General features: G+C 34.7%; 2 protein-coding genes across 3 annotated transcripts in view; one reads left to right on the forward strand and one right to left on the reverse strand.

Moving 5' to 3' along the window:
- Nucleotides 1–1,238: 1,238 nt before the first annotated feature.
- Nucleotides 1,239–5,940, reverse strand: LOC111506552 (uncharacterized protein C6orf136 homolog). Its single transcript, XM_023161659.2, has 5 exons — nucleotides 5,678–5,940; nucleotides 5,343–5,515; nucleotides 5,073–5,282; nucleotides 3,690–3,911; nucleotides 1,239–3,042 (listed from the first exon to the last, which is right to left on the reverse strand). The coding sequence occupies exons 1-5, from the start codon at nucleotides 5,816–5,818 to the stop codon at nucleotides 2,868–2,870; spliced, it is 921 nt and encodes a 306-aa protein (XP_023017427.2). The 5' UTR covers nucleotides 5,819–5,940; the 3' UTR covers nucleotides 1,239–2,867.
- Nucleotides 5,941–10,568: 4,628 nt separating this feature from the next.
- LOC111506553 (solute carrier family 2, facilitated glucose transporter member 1) overlaps nucleotides 10,569–26,484 on the forward strand; it is a 104,777-nt gene continuing 88,861 nt past the window's right edge. The window contains exons 1-2 of one of the 2 annotated variants that reach the window (XM_023161662.2): nucleotides 10,569–10,666; nucleotides 20,398–20,710. In XM_023161662.2, the coding sequence (XP_023017430.2) occupies nucleotides 20,498–20,710 (213 nt within the window). In that variant the 5' untranslated portion in view covers nucleotides 10,569–10,666; nucleotides 20,398–20,497. Of the gene's footprint in view, nucleotides 10,667–13,301; nucleotides 13,476–20,397; nucleotides 20,711–26,484 lie in introns of those variants that run through there. The other variant, XM_023161661.2, reaches the window with a different exon arrangement.

The following is a 26,484-nucleotide window of genomic DNA, read 5'->3' on the forward strand; positions in this document are numbered from 1 at the left end:
TGCAAATCTGTTTTTATGATAAATGGATTAGTGAAATTGTGTAATTTCGAAAAAAAAAATAGAGAAAAATATCAAATCTTGAGGTTCCTCTGAAGTCTCTGTAGTAGTGTATAAATTTTTTTACAATAGATGGCAACCACTGAAATAATTATTCCTAACGAAATGAATCAAAAGAAGTCATCTGCCACTGCTTGAAAATGCCAACTTTCTTCATAATTGACGTGATTATTGATTATAAAAATGTTTGATTAAAACTCTCATGTTTCGCAAAAAACAAAAAGTGAAAATTATATTTCTAAACACAGTTTGGGAAAACACGTCGAAAGATAAATACATCCACCATTCCTTACCAGTTTTTCGAAGACTTCTGAGCACATTAGATGATTTTACGTTAAAACAACTTGACGCAGTAAGAAAACGAAGTTTGCCAAGTTTAGAAAAATTCGAGAATTGAAATAATTATATAATTATAATTTAATTTAAAAGAGTTTTTTACTTCAGTATCTCGAAAATCGCACTGGGTTTTTTCTGGAGTGTAACTCTTGTCCTGGAAAAAATGTCAAATATAGGTACTATACGTTTTTTGTGAGACTGTGAAAAAGTGCATTTTTTATATTTTCGACGATAACTATGAAGCTTCAAATCTTTCACTTTTTCACTGACATAGAAAAATGAACCACATAGTATCTTTGACGCGTTACTACTTTCTGTTCAGATTTTCGAAGTGAACTTATGAAAACATTCAATTCTTGAATTTTCAATTGAAAACTAGGAAAGCTTTATTTTTTGTACATCAGGTTGAGATTTTCATAGATGACGTCGTAGTACCACAATTTTCAATTTGGTGAATTGTTACTCCACCATTTTGGAAAGAAATGGGCATTTGTGTTATTTCGTATATACAGGGTTATTTTTAGAAGTCTTTGCTTGGATTCATTTCCAATCAAACCAAAATAGTTTTTTAAATGTTTTTTCATTAGAAATATCGGGTCAAATGAATTATACCTCCATGATGGATTTTAAATTCAAAAAAATACTGAATGGAACTGTGTACAATGATTTCGTTGCCACCTGGTATAGCTGCTATCGTTTTGCAACTTCTTAAACTGATTTATTAGAAGTTCCAGCTCATGGAAAATGTATTTTTCCACAATCTATAAAAATTCCTTGATCATTAAACAATCTAAGAAGACTTCTAAGAAAATTTGTAATGAGAAGACTGATTAAAACATTCGAAATTGGATTGTGTTTTTATTCAAATGTATAACAGATATGAATAATATCAACATGTCTTTTCTAATACTACAAAAAAATCAACGCAATATACATTTCAAATCACAACGTATTATATACAAACGATAGTACCAATTGAACACCAAAAATATCCACTAAAAATTTTCATGAACAATAATTTGTCAGAAGGTATCAGTAGTTCTGTTTTCAAATATCACAGTTTGTCGTTTTTTGCGTTTATTGATAGTGAAAAGACTGTTTTTTTTCTTCTCTCCCTGAGATTATATGTATTTTCTTTAGGTCGGAGTATAATTATCTCCAGTTGGTTGATTGTTGGGCAAGGATTTGCTGGTAACTATCAACAAAAAATGTTTCATTCTAACTAGAGGTGTCTGGATTTTATTGACCGAGTTTCCTTTCCTCTGCCTGATTAATTGCATTTAATTACTGAAACGTAAAACTAAAACTTCCAGCATAAAATAAATCCAGAACAAGCTGAAGATGAACTAGACTAATTCTCAACTCAAAATGTTCATATTTCTCTCTAAAAGGTACACCTTTACTTTAAGTAATATATCAATGACTTCTTGGGTACAAATTAAAGAGAAATTTCTCATGAAAGTTCTCACTATTTTTTATAAAGTGATTCATTTAAGAGTGGTAACAGTCTTATTCCAAACAGATCATTAGTAACTTATATATGAATGACTCTGAAAAAGCGAGGACCTTCACAAAAAATTTTCCAATAATTTTCACTCAAGAAATCATGGTTGTTTGACTGGAGGTACCCTGTTAGGTATAAAAATGCATAGTTAGAGTGAGAAATTTGTATAAGTTCATTTGCCGATGATGCCAATTTGGTTGTAGAAACGTGCGTTGAGAAGAGTGTTGCAGTTCTAGTATGTGGATGCACGTGCGTGTGGTGTCGGATATGCCCTACATCATCGGCTTACTCGCCGGCAAGGCTCCATCTACCTGCAGGGCTATGAATATAATCTCAGGGCGAGAAGGAAGAGCAAAACAATAAAAGGCTCATGTCAACACTTCCAGATACTCAAATACTCAAGAAACTATAAAGACTTATGAATATCACACCGTCACGTTCAATAGTTTCACGAAAACTTCGGATGAGTTCTTAAAATTTCTAAAGTAACACTGATCTTGTCATCCACAAAAATTTAAAGTGGAAATTTGAAAATTACAGCTCATGAGTGAAAATAATTGACTGCACAAAAAACTTTACGCTGATATTTGACATAAATAATATCAAAAAGTGACTAACTTCGGACTGAATCCAAAAATAAGTCACTGAATGCGATCTCGTCAGGACCATAACTGAAGGAAAAGTTTTCAGTTGTGATTCGCACAAGAATTTATTCAATTTTATTATAATAAATATTTTTGACATACAATAGTATTTTTAATGAAGACCCAAAGTTAGATGAAGGAAGTTGTATCTCATACATTTGAGAAAATTCATGACATTTCTGATAATTCTTTCTCAAAATATTATTATTCAGAACTGTGCTATTTTGACAGTTGTAACTGTTGAATAAAAACTAAGTGTATGTGGGACAAGAATACTATATATTTTTAGACATGGAAAATGCATTTTGTGATGCTCTTCAGTCAAATTAGCCCATTTCAGAAAATTTCGGAATTAGTCCTAAAATTGCTGCTAGTTTGGCTGCTGTTGTTATAGTTTTAGCATCTGTTATTCTGTCCGAATCAGGCATCATCTTATCTGCCACATGCTTGACCACTTTTCCGTCTGAGTTCACATAAAATGTAGAGAATCCATCATACCAACTGTGAAAAAATAAAATTAAACATTACAATCTTTGGTTTCTTCGACATCTTTCAAGAGGATCAAATTGAAATTTGTCAATAGAACAAATTGAAACAGCATAATTTCAAAATGTCATGTAGAACCTTTCATGTCCTCAAGTACCCAATAAGATTTTCATTTGTGTATTCGCGATACTTCTTCAATAAGCAATACATTATCATGCAGTAGTTGGACTCAAGTATCCTTGAAGGACAATCCTGAGTAAATAAGGACAATGACATCCCCCATTACTAAAAGGTGTTGTCTGGACTATAATTTCATCTTTTGTCACAATAATAAAATTTATAAACTTACGAAAAAAATGTCAACACAAATTTGAAACATTTTCAAGAAGTAGATTTTTTACATCTATTGAAAACCTGAATTGACACATTGCTATAACAAGTTCAATACAGTTTTAAGAATAATTTTTTGAACTTCGATTTCCTTGAAAATTTTTGTCTTTATAAAAAGAAATAAACCCAAAATGGGTTTTCCGAACATTAATTTCTTTGAAAAAATACTTCTCTCAATAAAAAAACTTTGAAAAATGTATATACCATATACCAAAATCTAAGTAGAATCATTTGTATATAACACATTCAAACTTTGATACACTATTACTTACTTCTCAGTTTTATCCAACATCTCTCTATAGTTCCATAACTTAAATTTCCAGAATGTCAACATAACTTTCCAAGCAGAAATTCCTATTATTCGCCAGCGAACTTTTATTGTGGAATCTTCTGGGTGTTGCGTGATTTTCATTATTTCAAATTTTACGTAAGCAAACTTCAGATGTCCCAAGGTTCTAAGTAGTGCCACTTGCCTGATATAGGCAAACAAACCTCTAGAAACCAAGTGAAATTACGATACTGCTAAAATAGATTAATGAAAATAGTGTTAACTATTTGATTCATATACCACAGGTATTGGTGAGTCCGGTGGTTTGGAAAACAAAAGTATTGTGACTGTACCCAGAACAGTTTTGCAGCTCTAGTTGATTTAAAATAACATGTTTATTGATTTATTAAGAGTCTCTGAATCTATTTTTCTATGTTAAATATCTTTTTGGTGTTTCAAGAGATTTCTGAACTATGATAATTGAGTTGAGTACATAAATTACATTTTTGATTTGAGCCAAGTAGAAACAGGCATGTACAATAATAATTATCAAGAATTGGGAATATATTCCATTTTATAAAGATGCATGGATTTTTTTGCAACAATTATCAAGAAATGTCGAATAGATATTTTTGAATGCGTATAAACACATACATACCCAATAAAATACCCCAACTAGCCATACTGCCCAAAGAAGTCGTATATTAGTTCAGAAATCACTAGTGAGATATATGCTGATATGTTAGATTCTAGAGATAAGTTAGTACATGCATTTAAAGAAAAAAAATAGATATTTCATAGGAGAGATTAATTTCAAAAAAACTTTCTACTTCATTATTGAATAGAACAGGAAATCTTCCAAAAAAAACAAGAAGGAAATTTGAAATTTTTTCTTAATGAAAAAAAGAGAAAATCGTAAAACTATCTTCCTTAAGGTAAGCTCAGATACAAAGTCTAGTATTTTTCACTATTTTACAATAATGTTACATTCAACAAATATAAGTTGTTCAAATTTAATATTTGGCACAAAAACCATGAATTGGTTTATTTCTATCAATTCAATATTTTTATTTTCGTTCTTCAAGTAACTGACATAACCAGTTTTATTAAAACCTTAAATTAGCTTGTCACGAGCTCCCCACTTGGAAGATATTTGAGTCTTTTCTGAATGGGCAGTGGTCCATACAGGAGCCCCTAGGGTTTTGAAAAACCAGAATCGTCACACTATTTATGGAAATGTATTAAATAGATGAATCACGAAGTATGTGATGGAAAATGGCATATTTTGCACAAGTTTAGATAGCCTATCAAAACTACAAAACATTTGACTTTCAAACCAGTTTGTGAGCAAAGATGAACAACGACTGTTGAAAATAGAAAATCTTACACTGTTTTAATGTTTCTTATATGATCTTCGAATATAATGTTAGGATGGTATATTGAATAGTCTAGCGACTGAACAAATAGTTTGGGTAACGTCTCTCCAAGAATATTATATACATGTTCCAATTTCTCTGGGCTAGGTCCAGAAGATGGTTCTTTTTGATTTTCGGTGAACAGTGTTTCACTATTTCTTGATTCTGGAACATTTGAGTATCTGAAACAAATATATAATGGACTTTGATATAAAAGACTAGGAGTTTAAATAGACACTTACCTCAGATATAAGCTCTTTGAATCCTCTAGAGAGAAGGTGTCAATACAATATACTCTTTCTCTAATCACTAAATCATTGGCATTTTCTCTATTATCTATCACACTATCAATGGGTAGATAACTATTAACTTTTAGCTTATCATAGCTTAGCTTTGGACTTAGTTTTGTAGAATACTGGAAAATAAATTAGGTACATTAGGTAACGTCAGAAGTTTGAGGTTAGATTTTTCAACAGTTATTAATTCTAAAAAATTTGGTATCGACAACATAAAGCCCATATGCCCTCAAATTTCTAATCACTGCATTATATAATTTTACTAATAAAATTGTTCCTACCTGATCACATTGACTCGTAGAAACTTGTTTAGGAATTTTTTCTAAGTTGCAGACACTACTTCTCGAAGAGACTATGCTTGAGAAGGTTGTAAATTTATTAAGGTGCCTTATTCCAAGGGCCATCGTTAATGTATTTTTCATAAAATACAAAATGGTTTGATTTACACACTAACCACAAACATTTCATACTTTCATACAACCATTTTTCCATACAATAACCGCAATGTTGCCAATACGGCGTATTCAGGACATTCGGGTTCGCAGTTAGAACGATTCTAAAGATACCCAGCTGATTATGAAAGTCGATACGCGCAAAACATTTTAAGTTTCAAGTCCTAACTGTGCGACTACATTTGACAGTTCGAAAACGTAGATTCAGTGACACCTTGCTATGTAAGATTATATGGGCTCAAAATATTCACCGGTGAAAATATATGAGTATGGACCAGAAAAATAAGTTAGCAAATCGAACATTTGTAAAAAATATTTGAGATGGGAACTAGCCAGACCTTTATATTAATGAATAGTTTGACATATTGACTGCGTTGAATGCAGAAGAGAGAAGAAAAGTGTTTATTACTGGAAAAACGTAGTAATATGCCACCTTTTAATTGTAGATCACAAAGTACCTATTTGAAACTCAAAAATAAAATCAATAGATCATCAGGTGATGAACTATAAATAACGATATCTGTCATATTTGAATCTGTGATATAATAGTGATCACCTAAACGTGACATGTTCTGTTCACGAATCGCGTTTTGAACGCGTTATATCTATATTGTAATTGCACAACAGAAGAACATGATTAATGAAAAAAAACGTATTATGTGCAAGTGATCAGTGTCGAAAAGAAAACAGATTTCAAATATAAAATTCAGCTGATCTGCTGATGGTGTTAGTTCAGTGCTCTGAACGCAACAACACGAACTTCTCGCGACATTTTGAACGTGGCTTTCGTGATTTGAAATGTCAACGTCAAACACAGAACTTGGACGTTTTATTCATTATCATCCAACGCTTGACCCAACCAGATCAAATGTTGAAAAAATATAAATGCGAGTTTGAAGTCAAAAATACCAGGAAAATAATCAGTATGACTCTTCTATGCGTTCGTGAAACGATTACAATAATTTAGAAAAATGTTGAAATGGAAAATGAGGTATTCAAGTAATAGTACATTAATATTACTGGAGTTTTATTCTAACATCGAACCGTTATTTTAACACATCGACACGTGTTTCAATTACCAAGTGATCATCTTCAAGAGGAAGATTGAAAAATTCATTACTATACCAAAGGTTTTAAACAGTGCATCACAAGTAATACTCCATTGTGAGATTTTCACTAAACAGTTTACGAAACCGTAACACATATTTTGCTGTACAGTACCTTCCCAAAGAGTGTAAATACTGATCTATATGAATATACTTGAGAAAGCTATTTTATAGAGAAACACGTGCTGCAGTTTTGTGAACTGTTCAGTGGAAATCTCACAATGGAGAGCTGGCCAATTCCATATATAAAAAATGAGGTGTTCAACAACACAGCTGACTTCCACCATAACACGGGAGTCAAGTTGCAACTGTTGCAAGACACTCCAAAGCAAGCATTCACCGTGAAAAGTACCGTGAACATAGGTACTTTCGAGTTGACGCTCGGAATGCTCGTGGCACACACTTTTTGAACTTTTGTTATTTTTCAATCGCGAGGCGGTAATTGTACCTAATATTTGTTTTGTGTTAGAATAGGCTTTTTGGACTGGCCTTGGCTTCCCTGTCTTTCTAATTTGGGAACGGTCATACCTATTACCTATATGATTAGTTGTTTTACAAGTGTTCATCTGTTGTGTGTTCTGCACTCATGTTCCTGCATCTCATGAAGCAGGAGCATAAATTAAAGTTCAATATTAACTCTCCGATACGCAAAAAAAATTTAGTACCTAACAGTTTTTTAACAATGTAGTTATTATATTATTGTCATGTTCGGCATTCAATGCCATATCAGGTTTCACCAAAAGAAAACGAAAATAAAATGAAAGTGAATGTATATTAGTGGGTGTTTACTATTAAATTTGAATCATGTGATTTTCTCTGTCACCAGATTCAGACCAGTCGACAGATTTGTATTAAAAACTCACATACGTTATTGGATCGAGTCCAGGAATTTCAAATGAATACAGTGTGTTTCTTGCAAACTTGGACTCTTGATTTGGTTCATTGCTCACTCAACAAAACTTTTGAATTGTAATACATGATATCTACCAGTTTATTCGATAATTAAAAAAAGTCTAGCTCAGATTTCCACGTTCAAGTTATATGAAATGTTGATGAATCATATTAGATATCTATGAAGATGATCCATTTGAAAAACTAATGGTAGTGAATCATTTGGGAGCCGTCTGACTTGTTCATTTCTATCAAGTTCCTGGAAAACACTATAGCCTCATGGGCTTATTGCGTTTTCTATATTTTTCATGACTCCTCTTTCAACAATCTTATTCCCCGTACTAGTGAGTACAGTTCCCTTGCTGTCATATTATTCAGTACTTAATTTGTGTTGTCCATAAATTATTCAAACCCTGTGATCGAGTGCTATTCATAAAATAGGGCGATCTGTCTTTATCACTTTGTTGCATTGCCTACAGCTAAGGTCTCCGTTGTAAAATTCTATTCAGTTCAGGTATCCTCTAAATGAACAATGTCCACTAAGAAGCTCTGTAATGGTTCTGAACGTTGTTAAGTTTTTTAGTTCTCTTCTAGGGCGGCCCCTTTATAAAAATTTTTTCGTGTGTGGTATATATTTCTATTTTCTCATAGACACACTTTGCAATGTAGTTCGGTACCTGCATCAAATGATATCCCCACAGCTGGTTCAGGACCCTACAAATGGGCCCTGAACCAGCTATGGTTCAGGATCCTATTCATAGGCCATCAACCAGGTGTGGTAGTAGCATACAGTTGATGATCTGTGTCTGGCACACCCGTCAATTTTCTCGTTGCCTGTTATACCTGTCTTAGCAGCCATAATAGAATCAATCAATTCCTGCTCGCTAGTTTTCTTACTTTATGGCATTTCCAGACAAGTCTCGATGTCACTTTTGGATTCATCGGGTGCCTCAAGTGCAACCTGGTTATCTGTGAATATATTGATCGATTAATTTCGTTGAGACCTTGAATTAATGTTCTTTGCGGTATGCAAGATAGTGCACACTACAGCGAGGCTGGAGGAATGATGTGTACTGACCGTGTAGGTATACTCTATACGAAGTCAATCCGAACAGCTAAGTGAAAGAGTATTGTATCAGGTCTGATAAATTTACTAGTTAATACCATATAGAACCTCCCACATAAAAATAATGATTAGACCTCGTATGAGGTCCACGCTGCCCATGCCATACAAAGAACCTGCCGACGTTCGGTAACTATTTATTATTTATGCCATACGAATTGATTTCGTAGATACTATAACAGAAACGAAGATTTCAGCAAATTCCAGCTGCCGTCCCATGTTCGGTTTCCAACCCGTCTGTATAACAGGTATTCCTGCTGAGAATATTTTTGGTTTCAGGGTTCATAGCTTGAGACTTCAACGGCGAAATGTGTGACGGCATTAACCGATACTTAATGAAAATCTATAACGTATTCAAATAACACTATATATTAGAAATATTATTTATATACATATCAATCGTTCAAGGCTTGTGGAAGAGTCAACAGGAATGTGAGTTTCGTTATGAAAGGAGGAAAAATATAGATTGAAATTTAGGTTATGTTAGGTTAGGTCCAAAGTGAGTGGGTCTATTCGACCCTCCACCGCAACTCGCAGGGTTTATTGTGGATCACACTCGACCAAAATAAACCCAGATTCTTAACGAAGCCGATTAGTTTATATGGTGAGTGGTCTTTCAGGTCAGGTGGTAAGAGTACGGCCCTGCCCAACTCTATAAACCTTTGTGCCTGCCCCAGCGGGCGAGTTGCACACTCTTGTTCAGTATTCGCTTTGGTAAACAAAGATTGCTGCGATTTGAGTCCGCGTTTCAAAGCTTCAAATTTTTCCTTCCGCTAACTTCCTGTATACTTGGAGTAACTTTGAAGATGTTTCGATTCATAGTGTCGTTTAATGTTATAGTCTTTGAGAACAGCTATGGTTTCATTACAAATTAAACATAGCGCCTTATTATTGGACTCAATCACAAAATACTGAAAGTTCCATTTTTCTTGGAACGTTCTGCATTCACTGTCGATTTTTCGCTTCTTTTTCATACTAACAAATCACACATAAAAACAATAAGTCGCTAGCCTTTTTATATGCAATTATTACTGCCATCTCGTCATCTCGAGGTGATCGGAATACACTAGCTAGAACAAGAACTTTCTCGAACCAACGCGGTAATTCCAAATATTTAATTACGCCTAATGCCACCTAGCGGGTAGCTGAAAAAGATAGTTCATAGTACCACTACTCACCACTAGATGTCGTTAAGTGTCACAATACACAATAATGATTGAAATGCAAAAAAAGCGTAAGTTTTCTTAGGTCACGCACTTTGCGACTATTCTAGTCTAGAAATATAGTTAAGGACAGAAATTGGCCCTTGGAACAAAGTGAAAAAATCATTATGGCCCGAAGGCTTCAAAGTTTGGAGACCCCTGTCTTATAGTAATCTCATGTCTGGATCTAGGAGTGAGTAGGTTTTGTAGGGAGGACTCTAAATTTGGAATTGATTGATTTGAATAAACTGTTAATTTTTATTGCGTTGAGTTTTCCAATTTTTTACCGTAATCTGCGTCCCATATCAGGGCCTAGGTTGGACTTATGGGTATTCCGGGCCTGGCATCATTATGAATCATGAATCAGCAAAAATGTTCTATTATATTTCGTTATTGTCTCGATTAGTGAATTATGTACCGAAACTGTGACTGTGTTAAGGTTTTCCATAAACAAGTGAATCTTCAATATCTCTTTCACAGAAACCAAAAGTTTCAGGTAGGCAATGTTTCATCATTTGGACATATTGACAGATATCAATGTTTGGGTAGTTTGTTTTGTAATCAGATACATGAACCTTTTTATTCTAGTCTGAAATACGTATAACATTCAACCATTCATCATTAGTATATATTTGCAGTATTCTTTAGACAAAAACATCTTAGTTAGTGAATTCAAGTAACAGTTTGTGAGATTACCACTGACCCTTTCACATAACTGTAACAAATATTTCGCTATGCAATAGTTTCCTTAGGTGTGTTAATACTGACTAAATTCTGAGAGTATATGAGTTGATGTGTGGTTCTTGCCTAAAACTTTATATTGGTCAATCGGGGAGAACATTTCCTTAAAGATTCAAAGAGCATGTAGGTGGTTTTTTGAATGGAAAGACCAATTTCACCACCATCTTCTGGTTAAGAGGCATGAGTTCAATCAGTCCTTTGACGTATTGCATTTGGAAGAGGAATGTTTGAAACTCAATTTTTTTAGATGCTTGCAAATTGATATATTTGAGTATTCTCAAAATTATTTGTTGAATCTATTTGCTGATATGAAAATTGGTGATTAGTTAGTACAGGTCCATTTAATGAGTTGGTAAAATTTATTCTCCACAGTTCAAATTTGTAATTAGTTCTTACCTGAACTGTAGTGAAATTATTATTCATTAAGTGGGTAGTTACTTTCATGATGCCTACATTTTCAATTAGTTAATACCTACCCAAAATCTGTTTAAGTTATTAGTCACTGAATAGGTGGAAAGTCATATGATTCAAATTGTTATATAATAGGTAGAATTTGATAAGTACGACTACGCCTGAGGAAGTTATTGGCGAGCGAAACATGTGTTGCTGTTCAGTGAAAATCTCACAATGAAGTGATACTTGAATACCATATATTTTCATCAAGTATCGGTCAATTCCATCTTACATCATTCGGTAAAATGTGTATGAAAAAAGCACTCCTCTTTTACACACAAAAAAGTGATACACATCAGAATAGTTTATCGATGAAATATGTGACAAAAATGTGATAATACAGTATACGATGCATTGGATAAAAATGTTCCCTCCGGATCCATCCAAGGTTTTGCTGATGATATATTGTCTTGAGTGGTGAAGATGGGAAAATGTTCTTTCGCAACTGGAACTGGCGAAGGCAAAATTCTCTGAAATTGCCTTAAAATTTAAATAACCTTTCAAGATGGATAGATGGCTTCCCAGAAAATCATCAACAAATTGAAATCAAACCTGGAGAATTTCATCTCCTCTCCTTTGCTTGAATGTTATAAAAATTTCAAATACTTAACTTTTCAATACGGCCATCACTGGTATACCCATTTCAGTCGACTCCTCTTGATGAATTACCTCCAAAATTTCTCTTGGATATCGACAAAATCAAGAAAGCTTTCCTCAAAGAAATGCTGGCGCTACCTTCAGACAGTCCAGATAGTATAATCTACTCTTCTCCAATAGTAAAAGAACTAGGTGTCTCTTTAGATCATCACGGGAAGCGTTTCTTCAAAGCTTCGATATAACTAAGAAACGTTCTGGCTAAATGCGCCGCACGGAAGCAATAGCCAAGAGAACCTAGAGAGAGAGAACTAAGAAACGTAGATATCGATTGAATGTGCTACTAGACAAAATGAGATCCTTCGATGATGAAGCTCAACACATGTTTGAAAAAAACTGATTATTGTTAACGACAATGACAAAAAGACCTATTCTGGTAAAAGGTTGGGAGATATTCTTGGGGAAGGAGAATATAACAACTGGAAGAATTTGAATATGAAAGAAAGAGGTGTGTAACTTCATAAGTACACTTTTAGCAAATTCTTGGATGAAGACTCGAGAGGGTCTGATAACATCTGAGTGAAAAGGAGCTGTTAAAATGACAGGATGGTTAGTGAATTTGAGAATAATACCAGGTAGAGCCCAAGAAGGAACCCATTGTACTTAAATTGAAAGCCTTTCTCATGTCTTGGGATCTTATTCATTTTGTCAATAACTGAAACTGAAAAACACTAGACTCACTAGAATCATACCATTTATCACCTAATAGCCACCACATCATCTGAAAAATTCGAAGTTTATGTACAGCTTCCAAAGGTAGCATTAGAAAAATTTACATCATAGCAATAGACATAAAAAAGGATATTGTATTTATGTTGAATCCAACAATAAGGTTCGAAATAGATAACACAAGATATCACCAGAAGATGGCAAATGAGACTTTGCCGAAACGCCGTGAAAGTGATCCTTGTGATGATAAAAAACACAGAACACAGAATGAAATCCGGAAAACAACCTATCATACTCTTGAAATCATCGATTTCAAGACAGAATAATTTTTGGGATGCTTTCCACATTTTTTGTACGAAGATAGAGAAGTAGAAAGCCGAAACTTTCTTTTCCAAATATATGTCTAACTGCGAACAAAAACGTTATCATTTGTTACTCACATTACAGATACCTAGATTATAGTAAGATTTTTGATACGGTTCTGGGTTTGGCAAATACTTTTGTACGTTTTCTATTGACCAAAAGTTGTAGGCCAATACATAACCTCTTACGTCACGGGTTTAAAAATATCTTCCCAATGCGTCGCGATGCCCGCGTCTTTGAGGGGTCATTCAGTAACAATTTTGGCGACGCCGTGTGAAAAACTAATTACTTTCGAATCAGTGCGATTTACAAATCCGGCATCAGCTAGAAGCTACAATTTGATATTGTTGGACTATTGTGAATTACCTACAGTTTCTAACCAAAGACTTTCAGGGGAAAGCAACAAGTGTGTTTTCATAGAAAGCGTAAGTGATAAATGAATTTTCCAGCAGGGCCAATATAGGTTTGAAAAATGTAAACAATTCGAAATGATTACTTGGTATTTGTAAACAATTTGAATATCAAGTCAGGTGCTTGTTTGAAAATTTTTATTACTTCTTATGTAATAGATAACTATGTAAATGTCACGTCATGTTTGTCATGAGACGGTGTAAGAAATAGAGTGGGTGTGCGAAAAAAAATTTCAAGTTCTTGATCGGATGGAAGTACAAAATCTATGAATGTATTTCTATAATTTCCTACCCATTTATTCTCAATAATTGAAATATAATGGAATTTAATATTCAATTTTTTGCAATTTTTGAAGATAAAAAAAATATGGATGATCCATTATAAAATTATTAGGTATTAGTGGAATATATGTGAAGCCAGAATATATAACTGAATTGAACTATTAGTACTTAATTGTTAACCTTCATTCAGTCGAAAACATAAATATTTATATTTTTTACGAAGAAATTCATGTACTGTTCAAAAAATGAGGTGAATATTCAAATTTCGCGGGATACGTTCATTTGATTACATAGTGGTACACTCGTCTCGAGCATATGTTCACAGTTTCAGCATGTTCAGTTTGTCGGTGAGAGACATGAAAGTTAATAAAGTGTTTTGTGTGTTGACACCACATGATTGTACTCTGGGTCTGAAAAATGTTTTAAAGTGGAACAAGCTTTTCATAGAAGGTCGAGAATATGTGAATGACGATGCTCGTCCTGGACGCCCTCAGCACGTCAACAACCGATGAAAATATTGAGAAAGTGAAGGAAATCGTTACGGAGAATCGTTGAATCACTATTACAGGAGTTTCTGAGGATGTCGGCATATCGGTTGGCTCATGTCATGCAATTTTTTCGTGAATTTTGAGCTTGGAGCGATATTCGTTCCAAAATTGCTGAATTTCGTCAAAACAAACCGTCGCAGGAATTGTTGAATTACGTCAGAGACGATCCAGCTTTGCTCAAAACTTTCCGCTTATGTACGAACTTATCGCAAGTATTGACTGGACCACTCTTGTTTTCGATAGATCAAATATTGCTTGTACTTATCTTTAGGGGAAAATCTTCAACATACTGTATCAAGGTGTACCCTTATGAACTGGTAACTTCAAGCGTAGATATCCGCCGTGATTCGACAATAAAATTATTCAGCAAATTCGTCTATTTAAAAGCAGCGGTGATGTTGCTGCTCGGGAATAGTTTGTGCGTCTGAGGGCAAAGATAAAATCGGACGTGGACAAAGCTTACAAAAAATTTGTCAAATCCGCTGAACATGACAACAAAGGGCATCCAAATAAATTCTGGGCATAAATCACCAGCGATAACCATCCATATTCACAAGTCTGGAACATTCATTAGCTTGAAAAAAATGAAGTGTTGGCTGCTTTGAAACAGATAAAACCAAAAATGACAACTGGTCCCGACACCATCCCTGCACTGATTGTCAGATATTGTGCATATTTTTTGGCTCGTCCTTTGACAATATTAATAAATATCTATAGAAATGAACTTTGAACGTTCAAGCCAGTCTCGTCTATACCTACGCAGTAGGCTAAATGGACTGATGCCTATCAGAAAAAAACTAATCCCCTGGCTAATACCACGAAGGGCGTTGGATTATATCCGCCAAGCGTCAGTGCAGGAATCATCACAGAAAATTTCCTGCATATGAAATTGACAATCTGCCAGTCTTCAAGCATAGCCCACTGAGTAATAAGAAAGTTTTTCTTCCTTATTCAGAAGAATCGTGCAAATTTCGGATATGCAGTTGGTTAGTACCTCGTCCACTAGATGGAGTGACATTTTGTTGTTCGCTCCAACTTAGGAAGAGAAATGAAATAGAAACAATTCCGATTTTCAATTATGGAATATCATTGACTTTAGGTCGATGATGGCCACTATCTTGCACTGACGAGTGGCTAATGAGCCCGAAACCGGTCTGCAAGCGTGCCCGTTCCAAAATTGAAGGTCGATTCTTTCAGTTGTATTGCCAATTGCATATGCAGGACATTTTCTGTGAATATTCCTGCACCGACGCCTGTCAGCCAATTTATAAAATAGGGGACAAGTTTGATGACGGTAATTATAAACCCATATAATTTGGCGAAGTTTCATTTCAATATCAATGATATGAAACTTCGCCAAAGTGTTGGAAATTCTCATCTATAGCAGGTTATATCCTCATTTGAGCAATCAAATTACATCACTCCAACATGGTTTTATGAAAGGTCGCTCGACAATCACCAACCTTTTCAATGTTACCCATTATATTTCTGAAACCATTGATAGGAGATCCCAAACTGATGTCATATATACGGACTTCTCTAAAGCGTTTGACAGGCTTGATCACGGATTACTGCTATTGAAATTGTACAGGTACGGCTTTTCTCTGACCCTGATCCGACTTTTTATATCATACTTCACTGACAGGCGTCAGTATGTTATATTCAATGGCTTCAAATCCGTGGAATATGCAGCTACCTCGGGTGTTCCACAAGGAAGCAACCTAGGTCCACTTCTCTTTAACGCCTACATAAACGGCATAGTTGAGGTCATTGACATCAACTGTTTGATATACGCGGATGACCGGAAATTATATTGTGAGATCAATGGCATCGAGAACTGTCTTCAACTCCTCCCAATCTGAAACGTGTTGAGCAATGGTGTTTTTGCAATAACCTTCCTTTAAATGCGAGTAAATGTAATGTAATGACGTACACACTAATAAATCGTCCATTTTCATATCGATATATAATAAACGATATTCCACTTCAATGGCCTCTCACATTCATCGATCTAGGTGTTTGTTACCTTCGACACAAAACTTTCCTTCGTACCACACTTCGAAGCCATTCTGTCTGCTGCAAACAGAATGTATGGATTTATCGCACGAATCTTCAGAGATTTTTCGGATCCATCTACATCGAAAACCTTATACTATGCTTTCGTCAGATCAAAACGAGAATATGCATCCATAATCTGGAATCCATCTTGTCAGTTGTATACAGATAAATTTGAATCAGTACAACGTCGTTTCCTAAAATTTCTCTCCTATAGATCAGACAATATCTATCCATCAATTGGATTTCCCCATGATGCATTGTTAGCTAGACATGTTATGAATAGCTTGAGTTGCCATCGTGATTGTCACTCCACAATTTTTCTTTTTATACTAATCGATAATTTAATTATTGACCCACATACTTAATTTCAATGTACCTAGACCAACCTCTAGAGTGGTTAATCCTTTTTATCTACCAACACCACGTACAAATATTCTGAAACTTTCACCTCTGCATAACATGTGTGTCAAATGCAATTCTGCAAGTTGTCAGGTCAACATTTTTACTGATCCATCTCTGAGATAAGGTCTTTTTACTTCAACTAATTCCATATGTTTTTATCTTATAACTTATTGTAATTGTATTGTATTGTGATTTGACTTATATCCCTGTTCTCTAGTTGGGTGTAACCTGTGGAATAGTGTATAAATATAAATAAATAAATAAAATAAAAAATGAACAAGGGTCATAACTGATGACGAATCATGGGTATATGATTATGATATCAAAAACAATGCCCAATCGTCCCAATGGAAGGGCCCAGGAGTGCCAAGACAAAAAAAGCACGCCAAGTTCGATCCAACGTCAAGGTTTTACTCACTGTTCTTCGATTACCGTGGCATAGTGCATCAGAAGTTCTTGAACGTCCGGTGTTGTGGAAAAACAATTAATGGCTTTTACATCACGATAAGGCATATGCTCACTCGTTATTGTTTGTTCTTAATGTTTTGGCAAAAACAACACCGTATTCACCATTGCCCCTTGCTAATTTTTGATGAATTATCCCAGATTTGATGATAAATATCACATCTTGATCCAAGTCACTACAAGTTCATTTAGTTTCCCATAAATTCGCCTTGTTACAAATTTTTGGTGAACTATCTCTATGACGACACAATCGTGTTATGGCGGATCGCTTCAAACAATGATAATTCCCCCACTGTGGAAATATTCTGATCATTGGATGAACAAAAAAATGAAGGTCACAACGAGTAAATAAACTGTCAGAACTGTCCAGCTCACAATAAAAATGGCAAGTCTTTATCGGAAATGGTGAATGTGCCAGTGAGACCATCGAATGGTCATATCAATTAAATTTTATTTACGATTATCGGAGTGATTTAGAAGGTCACTATCGTCTGCACGACTTTATGTTTACATCAATATTTGTGTCTGGAAAGGTTCCATGACGTAAACATCACGGTCAATTGATTGTTAATCAAAATCCCGGGTTAACAGGATTTTACTCGTATCGAAAAGTATGTTGAATGGAATTGAAACCAATTGGAAGCAATTAATTTTGAAAAGGGGAATGGCGCTGATGATTGACAATTGGAATAACGTCATTGGTCCGTCACTGGTTTTGTCTGATGTAGTCAGTTCGGAAACGCCAATTGATACTTCATAAAAGCGGAATATTTCTGGTTTGGGCTATTATTCGCGGACAAGGATAAATCAGAAAATGGGCAGTAAATTATAAGGAGCTATATTGCGAGAGCAGTTCAAAATATTTTTTATCATTCTATTTAAAACTTAGAATAATGAGATTAATGAAAGAATGAATGAATTATTATTTGAAATCGTTGAACAATTTGGATATATCGAAATTATTGTTTCAAATTATGAATTATTTGTATTATTTCGAAACAAGAGTATTTGATAATGATTTTGAAATGATGTTGATATTTGATAAAAATAATAATAAAACACATTAATTGCACAATAAAAACAAAACAGTAACAATTACAATTTTTTGTTTATATGTGAACCAATGAGCGTGGACCTTCGGTTCAGGCCACGAATTTGACCTGGCAGAAAATCCTCAAAGCGCTCTAAAAGCGATGCCTGTACCAATCTTGCGTAAAGAATTCGTCTTTCAGTTGGAAGTGGCAGTTTTGTACACAGTACACAGATGATGCTTTTCCTTGCAGTGGTTTAATTATTGGTAGTAAAAACTTGGACAAATTCTGAGTGGCTGAATCTCTGGAGCTACTAATGATCGGTCTGAGCGGAACGTCCTTTTTATGGATTTTGAGTAGTCCATACAAGTGAGGAGGCTTGCTCTTTTTTCGAAATATAGATTTGGTGTTTTTTCAAAGTCTGGTACAACTTCCTTTCAATTGATGCAGTAGGGTCTCTTACGATCTTCGTAATTTTTTTTTTCTGAAGCACCTCTTCAATCTTCTGTTCGTAGAGATCAATATCCATCACAACAGTATCGTTTCCCTTATCTGCAGGTAAGACCTTGATGGTGTTATCTCTTCGTAGCCCGTTCAGAGCTCTTCGTTTTTCATTGCTGATGTTAGATGTTGGAACTGGTTCTCGATCTAGCTGTTTTCTGATTTTCCATCTGAATTCTTCTGCTTCGATCTGATCAATAAAGGAATTGGTGGATTCCACTGCAGTAATTATTTCCAAAGTGAGCACATATGTTTGTTCAATGGTGAAATTTAGGCCTATCCTCAACAAGGATTCCTCTATTACCGTGAGCGCGCAGGACCTCATGTTGATGACGTTGGCGACATCATAGTTGTCCTGTTTTCGTTCTGCATTTAGACATTGTTTCCTCACCAACTTTCCCCACTTCCTGTTGTGGGTTTCCTCCATGTCTTGTCGGATCTTCAGGCAAGTGCTTTCAATCTTGGCAAAGATTGGTCCATGATCCTCCTCCAAAGTCAGCTCGTGCTGACTTTGGAGCATGGCATGAAAACAATACTCCAAAGACGGTATGATCCGGGCATTATAAAGCCTCAGAAGTTGCTGAGGTGTGTACAGTTTTCTGGTTCGGAACACTGTTCCAAGCTCTTGAGAATCTGTCTGTCTGTTTAAAATCTGTTTTTCCGTTAATCAGCTGTCGCCCCCATACGAACGACAACTCTCAGAAGTTGAGAAATTTGTGCGAGCTAAGGACTAACAAAGTCTTACCTTTCAACGTGTGATTCCTAACACGGTTGCAGAATCATCCCAGCTTCAACCAGATAAATTCTCTCGAGAAAAATATCTGGTCGAGGCAGGAATCGAACCCATGGTCTTCCGATCGTGAGTCGGGCAGCCTTCGCAGTTCCAGCGACATGATTATGCCAAGACATATTGGTGTACATTTCAACCCCCAACAAACTTATCGAAGCAGAAACCGGAATTATCTGTTCTGACATTATTATATCCGGTTTGGAGACATTTATATTTTTGGAGAAAACTGATGCCTGTGTTTTCGTAGCGTTAAATTGAACCTGGTTACTTTTTCCCTAATTTCAAATCATTTCTAGATCCTCATTAAGATATACAACCTCCTGCTGCCGGTAAAGATGTGCCTTCGCAGCCGATGTCCTGGAATCCAAATGGAGTGACGAGATAAGGATGCTGTGGTCAGCAAAGCAATATATTGGATCTTTGTTTTTTCCAATAAGTCGTTGATATACAATAAAAAGAGTGTTGGAGACAATATGGATCCCTGGGAAACACCAGCGTTGATAGTAAAAGTATTGGAGAGATATCCATCGACGGCCACTTGAAGGAAACGTTCCTTCAGCAAGCTGGACAGCCATACGCAAAAATGATCACACAAACCATGGCATAAAAGTTTGACCAGACAACACTAATGCCACACACGGTCAAAGGCCTGAGAAATATCGAGCGCAACAGCTCTTCAATGAAAGTGACAACATTTGTGAATTCAATTGCAAATGGAGTTCCCACATTCTGTAATTTTTCTAGCCTTTCCATTATTTCTACTCATTTCAGACAATTTTTTAAATTTCAATAATGTCATTCAAGAATCTGATCATTAATTTTTTTGTTAATTGAAATAATTTTTCGTTTTCTTTTCGCAGTTTCCGTTTTCAAGAATCCCTCTGCGAGTAGCTATTGAATAACTACGAACTGAATTCAATCAAGAAGGTCCGTTTTTCTGTAGTTGAATCTTCCGCAGAAATGGATCATGATGACGATGACGGTGTCGGCTACATCAGAGAAAGTCACTATTTGAAAACTCCCATGTCAGAACGTCAGCAAGCAATAGCTCTTCTCCAGGTGCCCAGGGATATAACTAGAGAGGGGAGTATATCGTCCAATGTCAGCGATTTGGATATCCCCATTTATTCTTCGGAGAATCTGACAACTAGTCCAAAAAGAGTACCTGAGTGGGTGAGTAAAAATTGCAATATCTTTTTAACGGATTTTTTCCCCAAAGGTACCGCCTCTACCTTTCTGATTATTAACGATTGAGGCATGTTTCTTATGTTTTGCAATAATTTTTGAAATATTAAAAATTGAAAGATAACATAAGTAGTGAAAAGCTGAAAATAAATAATGAACCAAGTTTCAAAAATCGAGTGTTACCTCCTTCGGCTTGGACGATAGCCTCCATTCTCCGAGGCAATTCATGGATTAGCGTCCGATAATACTGCATGGACACAACACGAACGGCAACACGAAGTTGTTTTTCGTTTGTAGGTGGCTTTTCGTGACTTCTCAAACATTTATCTAGAATCTAGATAACTCCAGACATGCTCAATAATATTGGCATCCGGGGAGCATGCTTAATCCTTGAATATCATGAATATATAAAGAAAACGCGATGCTTCATTCAATCGAATCATGATACAATGAAATAAACAATGTATACAATTGAAAAAGTGAAGATTAACAATTGAAAAAATCAGATCGAATGAGAAAGACAAGGGTTGCCATAGTTAAAGTGATACATCCTGCATGTCGTTACTAATTTTGATAATATTCGAAATATGACTGTTTGGTAAGACTTCGAACAATTGAAATAAGATACAATAAAAACTTAAAGATTTGACCCTGTTTTTTCTAAAAACGTGTTGGTTTTTATTGTGAATGGGATATTTTGAAGTGATAACTACTTATGGGAATGTAAACCGCTTTGTTACGCAACGCGTAACGGCGCCAGTATGTCTGGCTTTCCTTTCTCCTAACTGTTACTCCTACTCTACATTATTAATATCACTACTCAATCCTACAAAGGTAGTATTTGACTTATGGTAGCTATAATAATCACTAAAGGATTTCATTAATAAATTGTCGAAAACAAAATATAACTCGCATGAGTTTCAACAAAAATTCTATTGAAAATAAGTATGTCAACTACTGAAATATTTTGGCAGCAGATTTATATCTTGTTATTTTTTTTGAAGTATGAACATTGTGACTATTTTGAAAAGTCGAAGCCAATCAATCATTCACACTCAAGTGGGATGTACAATGGCATGCTAGTGACGTCCTGTTATATTATTTTCGTAATCCCATACTGTTATTTTGATTTAACAGTATTCAGATGACAATTGAAAAGTAAATGTTAACACCCTCCGCCCGTTTAGATTTTTTTACGGCCGCCGGCTGTATCAAAATTTTTATATTTTTAATATATTTTTGATTTCTAAAGAAATTTGATTGTGTTCCTCATTTTGGTAACCATATGATTTTAATTTATTTTATCTTAATTGTTGCAATAAACTTATATGCGATAACATTTTTGAATAGAGAATGAAGAGCCGTTTCAAACGATATATCAGAAGCCTATACTTCCTATTAAAAAAATTGGGGGTTATACCTATCATTCAACGGGGGTTGAAGGTAGGGGTAGCATTCTTCCGTTGAAGTATGTCAAATTATAATTTGAATTTGACGTATTTCGTTAAAATTTTTGTTAAAATATGTGTCGTAACCAAAATAATTTAATTTATTCCATTTGGCTTTTACACACTGTATAAACCCCTCTTGAAAATCACTTTCTGAGAATATGGGGTATTGAATAACCAACGGTTCGTTTTTAATAACAAAAATAATGTCAAATTATAATTTGAATTTGACATATTTCGGGATTTTGTTGAAATATGTGTCGTAACCAAAATAATGAATTTATTCCATTTGGCTTTTACACACTGTATAAACCTCTCTTGAAAATCACGTTCTGAGAATATTGAATAATCAACGGTTCGTTTTTAATAACAAAAATAATGTCAATAATATATCAGTTTTAACAATGAATTTTGCTAGTACAAACCTCAATCGTATATCTGATTGAAACAAAAAATCGAGTCAAATTGATAGATGTACAGGCGACCAGTCCTAAGGAAAATATGAGAACGAAAAATTAAGGTAATGGCACGTATTTCGGGAGACAGAACAAATGAAATTCTGATCAAAATTATTGAACACTCTCATGGAGCAATAATCGCCAAGTAAACCTATACGTTTATTTGGCATTGATAGTACTGAAAATTTCGGAATGAGCTTTGTCGAACGATAACTTGTTAAACGTGCGGACGGGCGTTGTCGTGGAGCAGGATCCCACCTCTTCTGTTGACTAGTGCCGGCTGCTGCCGGACGCCATTTTGGGTAAATTTCGTCGATTTCCTCACAATAGGACTCTGCTGTGATGGTTTGTCCCGGTTGCAGAAAGTTATAGTGAATCACATCAATCGCTGACCACCATACGGTAACCATGGTCTTTGACGGATTTTCGCCTTTCAGAAGTGCCTGGGTGACTCATTTGTTTCCAACCACTGTCCTGAACGTCTTCGGTTATCGTAGAAGATCCACTTTTCATCACATGTGGTGATCCAATCCAAAAGAAACATCGTTTTGGTTGCGCTAAAGCAAAAAAAAACGGACTCCGAAGTGTCGATCGTTCAAATCGTAGGACACACACTTTTCGAGCTCTTTAACCTTTACAATAAGATTTAAACTATCAAAAATCGTATGAGGACTGACGCCCAATTCTTCCGCCATCCCACGCACCATTTGTGATGGGTCATTCTCCACCAGGGTTCTTAAATCCTCGACCTCGTCGGAGCTAATCTTCGAGGCTAAAACCTATGAATTGATTTATTTGATTTGCATTGTCATATAAAAAAGAATATTGCGTTGTAAACATCTATAGGCCCCCTTCTAATGATCCGAATGATACAGAGCTGTTTTTTACACAGTTTTCCAAACTTCTAAGCTTATCATTAAAAAAATTCAAATTCGTAATTATTGGTGGCGATTTGAATATTGACCAATTCAGTAACACTCTCAGTGCAAAAATGTTGTCTGATATATTAAGTTCGTTTGGAATTACATCATTGATCACAGAATTCACAAGAGTTTATACTAACATCGCGTATACCAGTTATACCTCAATAGATTATATAATTACCAACATACCACATATTTTCCAAATTTCCAACTTCGATCCAGGGCTGTCAGACCATTATTGCCAAATAGTGCACGGCAATTTACCTAGGGACACTGAAAACGATCATTTTTTTCAAAGGATACATTTTTTCAGAAGTTTTAATGAGAGTTCCAGGAACGAATTCAGATATCAGCTTTCCAAAACAAGTTTTAATATTTATATAAGTGATGACGTCAATGCTGTTTTTGAAAATTTTTTGAATGATTTTCTCTAGTGTTTCGATGTTGCGTTCCCAAAGAGAACAAAAACAAAAGCTGACATGAAAGAAAAATTGAATAAAAAGAAAATAAAATTTTCTGAAGAACTCCACGATAAAAAAAGAGAATTATGTAACTTAGACTGGTTGCGGAAAAGAGTAGCAGATGTAAATTTAAATAGTAATTACAAAAGCCTGAAAAAAGAGGTGAATAAACAAATATAATCCGAGAAAAAAAAACATTATAGAAACATAATTGAAAAGTCGAATAACAAAAACAAAACAGCTTGGTCTATAGTAAACAATGCGACCGGCAAACAAAAAAATCTCCAAATTACTGAAATTAATTATGTAAATAAAGTATTATTAGATTTTTTTGCCAAGTCACCACAAGTGACTCTGTAATACAAACTATGTTTTTTAGACCTGTGAATGCCAATGACGTTAATGAAATTATTGAATCATTACCAAACAAAAAATCTACAGGTTTGGATGAAATACCTGCGTCAGTAGTAAAACAATGCAAAGATATCATATCTCCAATACTCGCTCATATTATAAATTTGTCGATTATGCAAGGTAAGTTCCCTTCAAGTCTGAAAATAGCCTCTGTTATTTTATTGTACAAAAAGGGTGATCCTAGTAATGTTGAAAACTACCGACCAATTGCATTACTTAGTATTTTCTATAAAATAATTGAAAAAGTGGTTGCTCGAAGAATGGAAGCGTATCTGAATTCTTTCAATTTAATAACAAACAATCAACACGGTTTCAGAAATGGCTTCTCAACTGAATCAAGTGTGGCTGAGTACACTCAAAACATTTTTGAAAGAATGGATCATGGTGAATATGTGGTATCAGTATTGTTCGACTTAACAAGAGCGTTTGATACAGTTGAAAGGTCTTTCGTCTCAGAAAAACTAGAAAAGTTGGGTATTCGTGGCTGTCTTAATGATTGGTCTCTCTCTTTCCTCAAAAATCGAAAGATTATAGTGAAAATTGATAATGTTTTTTCAAATGAATTTGATATGGATCTTGGAACCCCTCAGGGCAGTGTCCTGGGTCCGTTAATTTTTCTCATATTTATTAACGATCTTCCTAAATATTTAACTGAAGCAAAAGTTCTCATGTATGCAGACGACACATGCACAATAATATCAGATCAGTCAAAACTCGCACTTTCAGAAAAAATTACCAGAACACTAAACCAATTCAAAGATTGGTGCTATCGTAATAGATTAATGTTGAATGTTTCGAAAACGGTTTGCATTGAATACCATACAGCTCAAAAATAACCATCAGATTGCTCAATATTATTAAATAACACTTTAATCAGTACATCCAAGTCTGCAAAATTTCTCGGAACCATATTCGACTGTAATCTATCTTGGGAGGCACAAATTAATAGTGTCTGTAAAAAAATCAATCAGTGTTTCTATCTATTGACTGTTTTGAAATCGATGCTAGATAGGGATACTTTATTGAGTGTCTATTATTCGTATGCTTACTCTGCGATTTCCTATAGTATCATAGTATGGGGGCAAGGGCATGATAACCAAAGGGTGTTTGTATTACAAAAAAGAATATTGCGATTAATTTTTGACCTACCTTATCAAACTTCATGTCGCGATGTATACGAAAACTAAAAAATTCTTACTGTTACTTCTATTTACTTATATAAATTACTGAGCCATATCTACCGAAACCGAAATAAACTGCCAAAAAATTCTGATATTCACAGCCACAACACAAGGCATAAAAACGACTTGTGGCAAAAAAACTCGAACCACACTTTCCACAAAAAATCACCTCTGATGATTGGAGCGTCTTACTTCAATAGGCTTCCTTATAATATAAAAAATAGTAACACGTACGGAATTTTTAAAAGTAGGTTAAAGAAAATTTTAATGAATCATTGTTTTTATAGCTTAGGGGAATTTGATGACTTCCTTTCTAGTAGTGTTAACTGAGTTCATAGTGTTTATTGTACTTTATGATTTTTTTATATTCATATCAAGATATCTTGTATACTTGTTTTATGTGTCATTGTATTTATGTATATATATTCTATTTTGTCAACCTAACCTGTAAACTTGTACTTTAGGAGTAACTTTTTTTTGTAGTAAGATTGTGGGGTTTTACACCACACCAGACACGTCCAATCCATTGTATAAGAGAAAAACGGATTTAATAAAATTTGATTTGATTTGATCGAATCAAAAATTCGCAAACCAACGCCAAATTTGAAGGAAATGAACCCCATCAAAATTCTCTATCGATCAGTACCACGACATAGTGGACTAAATATTCACTGAGATGCGGAGCTACTAAAACACATGACATTAAAGCGGACCAAACTTTTAAAACAAACTGAGAAAACCTAAATATCGCCCACTCCGTGGTACTTCCAAATTAAGTTTAACAGAAAAATGAGATATTTTTTACGTTCCAACTGGAAATCTGTCAATTTCTAAGAGGCGTCCAAGTTTACTGAAAGTAATTTTTCGTGTATGTTGA

The sequence above is a fragment of the Leptinotarsa decemlineata genome, unplaced genomic scaffold, assembly GCF_025532065.1.
Source record: "Leptinotarsa decemlineata unplaced genomic scaffold, Ldec_3_MD MMD2_P_RNA_scaffold_5, whole genome shotgun sequence".
Taxonomy (NCBI): Eukaryota; Metazoa; Arthropoda; class Insecta; order Coleoptera; family Chrysomelidae; genus Leptinotarsa; species Leptinotarsa decemlineata.

Coding starts and splice junctions, on each gene's coding strand:
- LOC111506552 (XM_023161659.2), bottom strand. CDS start 5,818: ATGAAAAATACATTAACGATGGCCCTTGGAATAAGGCACCTTAATAAA. Junction 5,516..5,677: donor CTACGAGTCAATGTGATCAG/GTAGGAACAATT, acceptor TTTATTTTCCAG/TATTCTACAAAACTAAGTCC. Junction 3,912..5,072: donor ATAAGAAACATTAAAACAGT/GTAAGATTTTCT, acceptor CTTGGTTTCTAG/AGGTTTGTTTGCCTATATCA.